Source organism: Pygoscelis adeliae, unplaced genomic scaffold (genome assembly GCF_000699105.1).
Source record: "Pygoscelis adeliae isolate BGI_AS28 unplaced genomic scaffold, ASM69910v1 Scaffold143, whole genome shotgun sequence".
NCBI classification, from domain to species: Eukaryota; Metazoa; Chordata; class Aves; order Sphenisciformes; family Spheniscidae; genus Pygoscelis; species Pygoscelis adeliae.
This window is the reverse complement of record NW_008824405.1, coordinates 411315-423017: the sequence shown is the minus strand read 5'-3', so window position 1 is coordinate 423017 and position 11703 is coordinate 411315. Positions and strand designations below refer to the sequence as shown.

The window sequence follows — 11703 nt, the reverse complement described above, 5'->3', positions numbered from 1 at the left end:
CAGCTCTTTTTTCTCAATTTTAAAAAAAATGTTTAGAATAACTTAAATCTTGTTTCACGTCATGATATCACAGTTAACACGTGTTAAGTAGAACATTTTCTTTTGAGGAAAATAGCGGTTTTAAGCTGCATCCTTTTGAAATTGAAATATTAGAAGTTTTCCAAAGGAAGTAACAAGCTTTTTCCAGATACTGAATTTTCCATGAATGTGACACGGGACATTTTGTTTCACAAATTGCACTTGTGGATGAATAACAGCTGGAACTAATTTGAACAACTTTTACTCATGTTGGAATAAATATTCAGACCACTTAGGACAATGAGAGAAGGGTTCAAAATGCGAGTTCTGAGATGACTTCTCAAACTACCTGTATTTATAACTGAGTAGTCCATTTGAAGTCACTGGCTGCTTGCTTGCAAGTGTGAAGAACAGCGTGTGCATAAATCTAAGCAAGATGAGAGATGTCTCTCTCACTGAAAACAAACTGGTGATAGGGCTTCGACTTAATCAGCCTTATCTGCCTAGGTATATTTGTAGGCAGTTGTCTGAGTGCTGGAGACACTGAGAGAATGTAGTCGTGGTCACTGTAAGGTTTGAGGGCCCCTTTGCAGTATACACCTTACTGTGTTAAGTGTGTGTCACAACTTCACATATCGTGGTCGGGAGGTAAGCTTACTGTTCCCGCTGTAGCTGAAAAGAAACTTAATTTGGTATTTTCAGTTACTCTTTTGGTTTCGTTTTAGGGGAGTGTTTCAGGGAAAATTAGTGCTTTATGGAAGTGAAGGGGGACAAAATAAGATTGGTGTGGCCTTTGCCGTTATTAATCGTGTCTTTGGTTCTCATAATAAGTAGGTAGGCAAAATATTTCACAAAACGTTAGCAAAGAAACAAGGCAAGGTTTGTAGGGAGACATAATTGCAGAATACAACTGTAGTAGGAAGAAGCAATAATCTTCAGGGTGCACCAGCCCTTTTTTGGGTCAGCAGTGAAAGCTGCAAACTGTGCTCGACGCTTGCTGGATTTTTCTGGCCATAGTAGTTGCATTTATGAAAGGTGTAACTCTTCGACAAAACCTCGCTTTGCCTGTGTTCCTGGACTGGCATAGCTAGAGCAAGCACTGCCACAAAGCAATATACCGGGGACTTCTTTTCCCCTTAATAAACTTCCAGTATTGATCTGTATTTCTCATAGCGTGGCAGGCTTAATTACTTCCGCACACTGGAAAGGTCTTTGCGGAGTAGTTTTAACATTGCTTTGAGGTTTTAATTTTTCACTTCACTACTTGCATATTTTGCTATAAGGCTGCTTCTTGGAGATCATAACGCTTGCCAACTCCAGTAAACATGTTTTCCATGTAAGCGTGACTTTGGGATACCAGAGTTAAGAGTGGAAAGTAGCTTTGGTTGGCTCTCAAATTATCTCCACGGTATTGGCACTTAAGTTTTGTTTTAAGGCTGTCCTTGGTAGCGGAGGGTTAAAAGCAGCGCGTAATTCTTGAATAGAAGCATCTTACTTGAGCTGCCCGCTGTGAGCAAAATTGACTAGGAATGTGTGGTCTTAGTTAATTTCCCTAACAGCAGGTATTACAAGTGAAGTGCTTCATCTGAAAGAGCATGTGTGCCTCTTCTTCCTTCAGCTGTCAGTGAAAATTTTCAAGCAGAGGTCACTTCATAAAGATAAGAAGGGTTGGTTCACTACTGCTCATTTCTCGAATGATCTGCCATGAATGAGCTTGCGTTTAGGTATTTCATGCATGGAATGAAGTTAGATATTTTTCTGTTGGACTGACGTGTGTCAATGTTATAGTACACAAATGATTTTTCTTTTTTAAAAAAAGTCTGTACAGATATAGAATTGAAATAAATAGATAATTACTGACGCTCCATTAGTAAAATTATTCTTATGCAAAAAACCAACGTCTTCAGGAATTGCTGCTTTAAATTGTTCTTGGAGGGCAGGGTGAGTGATAAATAGGTGTTGCAGGCTCATAAATCAGAATTCAGTTATAACCTTCTTAGGAAAATACGTTAATTCAAAACGATTTGACAAGAGATTCACTGATTAAATGAAAAAGTTCAGGTATTGCCTTCTGCTTCGTGATCTTTTTGAAAATGTCAGTGACCTACAAACAGAATGGTCAAAAAGTCACTCTCTTTATATTTTTTTTTTTTTTTGTAAAGTCTGGTTTATGGTCTGTGTTCTCTCACATGCTTCGATAGGATGCTTTGGCAGCGCTGGCTGATGTTGCTTATGTTGACATGCTGGAGGGAGACACGGAATGCCATGTCCGTTTTAAAACTCCTGAGGATGCACAGATTGTCATGAAATCATACAAAGAAATACAGATCAAAAACAACTGGAAATTCGAAGTTCTCACTGGTAAGACTTCCTTTTTTAATGATAGTACAGGAGAAGACTTAAGTACTGTGAAAAGGATTGTATCGTGTGGTAGCTTTACCAAGATATTTAGATATCTTGGTCAGGGAAAAGACTGCATTTTTTTTTCCTGTGAGTCTTCTCATTGCTGTCAGAGTGAAATTGGTAAAACAGTAAGGGTTTTTATGCCACTGTTCAGAGCAAAATAACAATTTTGCTTGCCTTTATCAACTTAATTCTGTTCTTTTGAGCTTGGTTTATTTACGTCACTTGTAGTGGCAGTGGACTATAGAACTTAATTCACATTTCAGCTTTATGTCTACAACATTCCGATGATGCAAAAGAGTTTTAAATGAAGATTTTCTTGAAAATACTGAGCTTGTGTGAAACAACAGGACAAGGATCTAATAGCATGGATACACTCACAGTGGTTTTAGCGCTTGCCTTCTAATTAATCTTTCTTTTTTCAGGAAGTTGAATAACTTATGCCAGAGCAATGCCTTTTTAAAATTGTATTTACACTAAATTTTTCACTGGTTTACTTTGGAACTTCATCCTCCTGTGTGTTGTTTTTTTTCTGAAATTACTCTGCTGTTCTATATTCTTACCTTGTATTAGATTGGACTAGTCTTCCAAGAGTAGCGAAACCTCTTTATGGAAGTGGGGGTTAGAAGAAGGGGGGAGGGGGGAAGTCTCTCAAACTTTGTGACTGTATTCATAAAACTTTTGAGTACTAGACATGCACTAAAAAATCCTAAATGTGCAAAAACCAGGTATAACAATCCAGATGAGATTCTCTCATCTGTGTATTTAAATATTTTCCCACAGTCCTGCACAGATCCTCACATAGGGCCCAGTTCCATGCGTGCAAGGATGTAAACCCCCATAAACGTCAATTAAGGATTGTGGAAGGAAGAGCTACAATGGAAGCATTAACCTTCGTCATAATATCAAAGTTAATTAAATTTGAGACTCGCTGAATGCAGCTAATGTCTTTTGGAGATAGATTTGTCTCCAGAGTGTTCTGTGTTCCAGAGATCCAGAAACAACTTGAAATAGGGCACTTAGAGCTGTGTGCTCTGTGTGTATTTGTCTCTGCTTTTGCATCCTCATATAAAAGAGTGTAGTCGTAGATTAGGAGTAAGTACTACATTGTAGGAGCGTTCCATTCATAGTCTTAAGATTTTTTTTTTTTTTCCAAACTGGTTCATTGAAATGAGAATGGAAGGGCTTCTGAAGAACGCAAAAGTGACTCACAGTAAGGATTTCGGCTTTTCTTGATGGCATGGGGTGAGAGAGAATAAGAATAAGGAAAGAATCTTTAATGCTCCTTACTGCAGGGACTAAAGCTTTCCCAGTAATATTTTACTTTTTAGGACTTGACTTTGACTAAATGTCTTCAGCTTTTCATCTGACAAGATAGTAAACATCTATGGTAATGTTCATATGTTATTGTGATTGAATGTATAAATAATGCTGTTAAAATGGATGCAAAATTGGTTCTCAGAATTATTAATTCCATAACTTCTGTGGGAATATTTTCCAAGATCACTTGGAAACTTCCCTGTAACTGAAGCTCTCCCATGAGACCGTACAACATTACATCATAAAATTCCCATCACGATAGTTACAGAACAGACCAGAGGAAACAGTGGCAAACGGCTTCTTGCTGCAAAACAGCTGCTGAAAAAAGCTGAAAACTATTTCCTCTTGTATGGCCCCCCCACGTTCAAATATTCCTAACTGCCCAGGAAGTCCCCCGAGTTTGCTTCTAACAATGGTTTTGATGAAACAAAATCATCTCAGTCATTCTTACAGTAATTATTTTTTTTTCTGTTTGATAGTTGTTTAAAATTAGTCAGAGGTTGAGTACCTCAGTAAATCAAAGTGCCCCTGAGTGCGATGGTGAAACTTTAGCTAAAACTAAGCTCCTTCTGCTAATTACATGTAGAGAGTGGGGTTTGTGTATTCCCCAAGTTCTTCTTGCTAAGTTTGTGAAACTCCTTGCTCAGGAAAACTTAGTTGGATACCTTGGCAATCCAGTCCTAAAGTTACTAAAATGCATAGGACCTGGATTCAGGTCCTGTCCAGCTCATACAGAACAAGAGACCTCAGCGTCGGCTTCAAGATTCTTTGGACAGAGTTTTTCTTTTCTTTGTTCACCTCAGTGTGTGTTGGTCAGATGTCGCAATGCTGTATGACTTCCCCGACTATGAAATTTCAGACTTGTGGGGAAATAGTCGTTAGGTTTCCCTAACAGGTATTTCCACGTGTGTTTACCTTAGTTAGAGAAGATCCCTTCTCCTCACAGCTGAAAACACTGCACCCATTTGTATGGAATACTTTTCATGTACTGTCATGTTAATTTGTTTTCCAAGGTGATCACGAACAACGTTACTGGCAGAAGATTTTAGTGGACAGACAAGCTAAACTCAACCAGCCTCGAGAAAAGAAGCGGGGTACTGAGAAGGTAATTTGCAAGTAAATTTTTTGTCTGTACGGCCACGGCTGAAAATATGACTCTGCTTCTGTGCAGGTCTACATTTTTTGGTACTTTAATGTTTGGCCCTCTATTTAATCCAGGTAAATCACTTTCTACTGACTTTGCGGCAGGGTTTTACAGCCACAAAATAGAGAACGTGTGGCTGTCCTGGTCCAATTGCTAAGCGCAAGGCTTGTCTTTATGGAGACAATCGGAGAAAGTTAAGTCCATAACTAAAGGCATGAAGTTAACTTGTAAGCTGGATTTCCTTTAAAATCCTGTCTGGATGAGCTCATTAAAAAGTTAAGTAATCTTGATTTGCTCTAGTGTGATAAAGTCTAGTACTTTAGTCTTAATTCTCTAGTATGATAAAGAAAATGGTTTTCTTCAGAATTAATCTCTTTTTTTTCCCTCACGATTTACACGATTCTTTTAGCACACAGTTGTGTGCTGTGGTGAACGCTGGTGTGTTCCTAGTGTAGTCAAGAGTCTACGCACCGGCGTGTCGATGTTCTGATCCAGACAAATCTGAATGCCGCTACGAGCATCCATAGCCGAGCAGCTTCCAGACCAAAACTGCCTCACATCTAGTGAAATTGCCTTCCAGCCTTGACCTTGGTGCGCCTGTCCGGCCACAGTGTTGAGGGAGTGTTGCAATGAACTTGCAGGCTGCAGTCTCCACTCCTGCCCCAGAAGATCCTTCCGGGCATGAAAGGTTCTTGATAAAGCCAGTCAGATCCTTCACCTGACAGAGAGGAGCCAAAGAGTATTTCACAGACATTTTATTGCTAGGTTTACTTCACACATGTTGCAGATAAGGTTTCTGAGTTGGCTTTACCCTGAACCTTTATGCTGTCGCTTGCAAAACTTCAAAATCATCTGACCTTAATTATTTGCTGGCGACTTTGGAGACTTGGTGTTTCCTAGACGCTCCGGTGATGCACACAATACCAAAAATTTCCTAGTTGTTCTGTATATAGTTGAAAAGAAATACTACATTGACCTAAGGGAACAGGAATTGTACAGGTCAAAACCTTGTCTTGTACAAAGCATATTTTGCATGTATTATCTTGTTTGTCTAAATGTTCTTTCAGAGATCCCATAGACAAATGAATCTAGTTCTTTTAAACAGAAGTGTGCATAAAGAATTTCCCCAAATGACTGATTTAATTTTCTTAAAAGCATAAAAACGGCATTGGCTCTAGCCATTCTTTACTATAAGCAGTAAGGGGATGTGAAAACTGTACAGCTTTGGAGCCTTTTACTGAGCGCTGCCAGTTTTTTTCAGTTTTTTTTTAAATGTACTTTTACTTTTTTAAACAAAAGGTGCCAGTGGCACCTTTGACTTAAATTTGGACTGTAGGTGCCCCGCTCTCAAGTTTCTGTTCTTCCTCTTTTGAAGATCGGTATTTGTTGACCAAACTGGTGTAAATTGGCCAGTAATGTACCTCATCTAGGCTTGCAAATATAAACTGTCTCAGTTCTGCCTAACAATAGCAGCAGCAAGGATGCAAACTCCTGCTCCTCCCCCTTACCCATCCCCTTGCAACACTGGGAGGTGTTAACTTCAAAGCTTAGTGAATACTATTTAAATGCTAACACTGTTAAGCAAAACATCAAGAAAAGAATGCCTCGCTGTAGTCAATAACTCTTAACCCTTTCGTTGCTTTTTGACAGCCTGAATTCCAGAAATACAGGCTGATAATTAGAAAAAGTGTTTCTTTCTCTGTTCATTAATATTAATTTTCATCTTTTATCTGAAAATTCTTCCAAAGTACTCACAAGTTGACTTCTTTTGAAGGTCACAATACAAGGATGGAAAAAAAAGTAATGTAATGATTCATAATTAAACATGTACAGCTGAATATGCCATTAGTGTATCCGTCTTGTAAAGATCTATTCTGTTCGAGGTTTTTAAATCCCTTACAAGATCTCTCTTTGAAGAAGAGCATTTGCCTATTAGCTGTTTTATACTTACAATAAAGACAGCATCTTAGACTTTCTTTCCATTAGCGTTTAAATGTAAGCTTAAAAGTTACATTCATATAAGCTACATAGCTGCAGTGATGTCAATGTGAGTATTTATAGTAACAACGAACATACATATTGTTGCATGGACTGCATCACATCGCAGGCAGTACGCAGTAACAGAGCACAGAGATGCTTTTGAGATTCCTCTTTTCCATGTGTTCTAAAGAGTGTAGGCTTACTCGGCTTTCCTGCAATGGGTCCTGTGGCGTGCCAGGATAAGGGTTAATGATCACTTCAGCAGAGGGTTTCTGGGGTAATGCCTCCCCCCCCCAAAAAAAAAAAAGTGGTAGAGATTTTACTTTCTCTGGCATAGTTCTTACAATAAACTAAATGTCCAAAACAGACTAGATATCCCAGGGTTCCCTAGAACTTGTGACTAATGCCTAGCCATCCTTTGGACTTAAAAAGGTGTTCAGTGCCAGGCTTTTCCCCCAGGCCTGGCGGTTCGCTGTCTCCCCTTGGCTGCCCCTTCCCACTCCGTGTTCTTTTTAGCCCGATGTTCAACTGTGTGATGAAACGACCTTCATGATTTAGTGATATAGATTCAAAACCTTCTTGCCAGAACTGTTTCTTTAGGGCAGTGCCAGTTTATGCAGACCTAAAGCAATTCATCGGTCTGTAGCCTTAAACTGTCTAGACTGATTAACGTGCCTGCACGCTTTCCACTTGGGTACTTGTCTTCGGGGAGGAGGTGCTGCTGCACCTAGTTTACGCCTTGTACGCCCCCTTGCACAGAAGGAAAGGGGGAGGTTGAGGAGGGTGGGAGTGCTGGTAGAAGTGAAAGGCGTTTGGGGAGGAAGTGAGAATTGGGTGTTTGCGAAGGGCGGAATAATCTGCAGAATATATGGGAAAGGAGGATAGCGGGAATGCTTGGGCACAGCCCACGCTATTCTCTTCTGATTATGCCTGGGGCTCAGGGGCTGTGTCCCTGCAAGACTGCCCAGTCCCCTGTCTGTGGGCTAGTGGGGAGAGGTCCCGCTCCAGAGCACGAATCAGCCCCTTTCCCTGGTTCTCTGAAGCTGGTATCTATGGAAGGGCTGGGTACCTGTTTGGAGACCCGTTTGTGAATAGCGGTGTGCTTAGAAATAGGTGCTGGTACTGGATTCATTAGCTGAAAATGGTAATCCTCGAGGCCTCTTGCAAATTCTGAGGCGCTGGTATAGAAACGCTCACTGACAGGAACTGGGCAGTTCACATCTTCGAGCTTTCCTTCCAGTGTTTGTCACTCTTCATCCCATACGTTGAATTAAGAGATGCACACTGTACTCCTCGCTTCTTTTTAGAGTTAACTCTTTTAATCCGTTTTTCAGATACCAGAGAGTAAAAGTAACTCTTAGTTACATCTCCTAGATTAATTTTATTTCTGGAGAATGGTTGAGAAAGTCATCTACCAGAACTTAAGGTCTGATACTGTTGTGAACACGTTAAGGATTGCAAGCAAGTTAAATGCTGGGGGGCGCAGGGGGGGGTGTACCAGTAAAACCGTGGTAGTGTAATTGTATTGCAGCGCAGCAAACAATGCATCTATGCAACATCAGTGCAGAGTGTAATTCCCGGCAGCCGTAATCGGTGCATTGCGCTTCCATGCTGTGTACAAGATGCAGTCTCTGCAGGACATAGCTGTGACCAGAGTCATATGGATAAATAGTAAATAATTTGATTTATATGTCAAACTTCTCAAATCTAGCAAACTCTTTACTGGGCTACCTGGTGGGCGAGTGCCCCTTTACCTCAGCACCAGCGAATATGTTATAGTCGTCTCCATCAGATGAGTTAATGTGGGTTTATGCTGGTGCGTTACAGATGTGCCTAGATTCGCAGGAGTTTTCTGCTTTCTCACTTTTTATTCAGATTAGGCAGCCTGTCTTGTTCGTTGCATTTTGGTTTGTGGGTTTGGGGTTGGTTGGTTTTTTTTTTTCCTTCTCCCATCTTATTCATGTAACATTTACCTCATGAGCTCTCGCTTATGGTTAAGGAATCTTAATGGGGCATCGCAGTTACAAAGCTTGTGCCTTTGCTTTTGGGTATTAGCATGGCTGTGTTGCAGTACTGTGGTTAAATCTGTCGATGTTCTAGTATGGATGCTTTAAAAACAAGTATGCCTTTAACGTTGTTCTCAGTGTTTTGTTTTCTGCCTGAAGACACGGTACACAGAAGTTGAAAATTAGCAGGTTAGTTATGTTCCACAAGAGCATTTCTCACACCTCTGTACTGGGAGCAGCGTAACCAGGTACCTTAGTAATTTAGGCAATCTCCCTAAAATGCAACTGAAAACGAAACGAATCCCTGGTCAGACAGGGTTTTGAGTTAAGGCTTGTTAGCATCAGTGTTCCTCCAAACTGCACTGTTATTTCTTGAGACTAATTCTCAGCAGGGTTGTGATATGTATTGTGCCGTTTTCCCAGCCTGAAGGATGGCCCCCACCTGGAGTTCAGTGGCTTTGTTTCTTTTCTGAGTGTAGAAAATGGCTCGGTATTCCTAAGGCTTTCTTTTTATGGTCTGACCTTGTTTTTCTTACATCAGTAACAGCATGAATCCAATAAAAGGGTAGGGTTTTTTTTTTTTAACTTACTGTATGAGACTGTGTTTTGGGACTTTTGAAGTTGTAATTTTGTTCTCTTCAACCACGTCGGGAGGAAGAAGGGATGGAATGAAAGATGCTGCGCTCTCCAGAGATTGAAGAGGTGCCTTACTATTTTTGATGGTTCTGAGGCAATACTGAAATAAGTTATATCGGGGCTGCTTGAACTTTTTTTGGTCAGATGTACAGATTAGGTCAGCTGTTCAAAGTTTAGCTTTTTCTTACGAAGTTTGGTAAATCAGTGAATACTGTAGTCATGATTGTGAGATAAAATCATAACTATAATTTTCCTCTAATCTTTTCTACAATATTTCTCCTGTTTGCAGTTGATTGCTAAAGCTGAAAGAATGAGACTTGAAAAGACTCAACAAACAAGTAAACATATTCGCTTCACTGAAGATAACTAACCAAGACTGACTGTGATCTTGGAAGTGAACTAGGTATTTAAAAAAAAAAAAACCAACAACAAACCACAACCGAAAACAAACCCCACGAACACCACTGCGTACAGCAACTAAACCGTTTTTAAGAAGGCATCAAAACCTGGTCCGTTTGATTCATAATTCTGCAGATTGCAAGTATGAAGATTGTTCTGAATCCCATTTTTTAAATAGGCTGAATGTTTACTGCTTCTGAGCCTTTAGGTAAAGCGTTCTGGAAGAGACGTCTTGAGAGACCTTGCTTTAATTCACTTCTGGTTTTGGTTTTGGGTTCTTTTTTTGTATGTTGAAGTTTTATATAGTAGGTTATGAAATAAAATGCTTGAGAAATTTTCAGCTGTGCATCTCTAATTCTTCAGTCTGCTTTATCACACTATAATAAAACTGGTTAATGCTAAATAAACCTCTCTAGGCCTCTGTTTAGTCCATCAGACTGTTAAAAAAATACAGTAGAATGGCTATGTAACTTTCCATGTTTTTTAAAAAGTGGCTAGGACTGTCAGAAAATCTGTCATTGAGAAGTCTGGAAGAAAATTTACTTGCGTGAAGTGCATACTAAACTGAATTTAGACTTTTTTTTTTTTTAGAAGAATCTTCGGGGGAATAAGAAAACTTTTGTTTGTTACATCTGGTAACTCTAGCTCCAGAAGTAATTCTCACTTACGGCGAAGCGTTAAAGTTGTGTAGTTCACAAGTTAAGATGGTGATCTGAATGCGCTTTGAAGTATTTCATTGTAGGCTGGCAATATTTAAAAAACAAAAAAACCCTAAGCATAAAATTGGAATGATATAAAGGGTTGAACTTAGGTATGATTAAGTCTACTGTTAAAGCTCTCCATTAATGTAAAGATAAATTCACATGTTTATTTGCGAGATTGTTTTACTGAATTTTATTGCAGGGCAAATTAAGACACTAACACGTCGGTTTCTGAAAGTGTGAAACTTCCTTATAAATAGAAGGATGAGCAACTTACTTTGAAACATAGAGGTACGTTCCTAAAATACCATCAGAATCTCTGGAAGGAAACTGTCAGTGACACTAGGCGTTTTTGCAGTTATAGATTTTGCTGGTAAGATAGAATTGAAAAATGTTAACCTATGCTATCAAATTGCCCGAGCAGTGTAGGTATTTTGATGATACCTATTATAATAAAACAAAGTTTGGTGTGAGGCTGGTATGTTTTTGCTATCTAAGAAAAGAATCTGCATTATTTCTGCTGAATTATTGCAAGTAGTGTGGGTATAATATGGTGGCTTTGCAGTCAGGGAGAACAGGAGGCAAAGGAGGGGAAAAAGGAAAAAAGATGTCAAGAGTTTATACCAAAGCATATTAACTGTAATCAAACTATCCAAGGTGAGAATAGCGTAGAGGAGCGGCACAGTAAGAGCGGAGGAAAGTTTGTGGAGCACCATTTATGTGCTGCTACTTGCGATGTAGCCTAATGCAGCAGCAATGGGAACTATTTACTCGTACTGTCCGCAGGCTCAGGTACCACCAGCGTAAGTCTCCATCTTTCACTCCCACAAGACTCCGATTAGCATCTGAGCCACCAGCAGACGCATCCCTCTCCTCGGGCGGCGAGTGACTGAATGGGAGAGGATTACCACAAATCAATGGAGAAGGTATAGGAGCCATCAAAATAAAGATAGCAGATATACAGAGGGAAAAAGTGCAAGATAAGAGACAAACTTTCGGGGGCGGAGGGGAAGAGCTTGCTAATGGTTCTTGGAAATTGTGTAAGGACAAGTCCTTCCAGGGGACTGCGGGGGGGGGGGGGGGGGGGGGGGGAAAA

At 40.0% G+C, this 11703-nt stretch overlaps 1 protein-coding gene across 1 annotated transcript in view; it reads left to right on the top strand.

Annotated features, from left to right (window-relative positions):
* LARP7 (La ribonucleoprotein domain family, member 7) overlaps positions 1–9947 on the top strand; it is a 24061-nt gene extending 14114 nt beyond the window's left edge. The window contains exons 10-12 of the mRNA XM_009320415.1: positions 2220–2379; positions 4755–4846; positions 9797–9947. Of these exons, the coding sequence (XP_009318690.1) occupies positions 2220–2379; positions 4755–4846; positions 9797–9877 (333 nt within the window). The 3' untranslated portion in view covers positions 9878–9947. The remainder of the gene's footprint in view (positions 1–2219; positions 2380–4754; positions 4847–9796) is intronic.
* The last annotated feature ends 1756 nt before the right edge of the window (positions 9948–11703 follow it).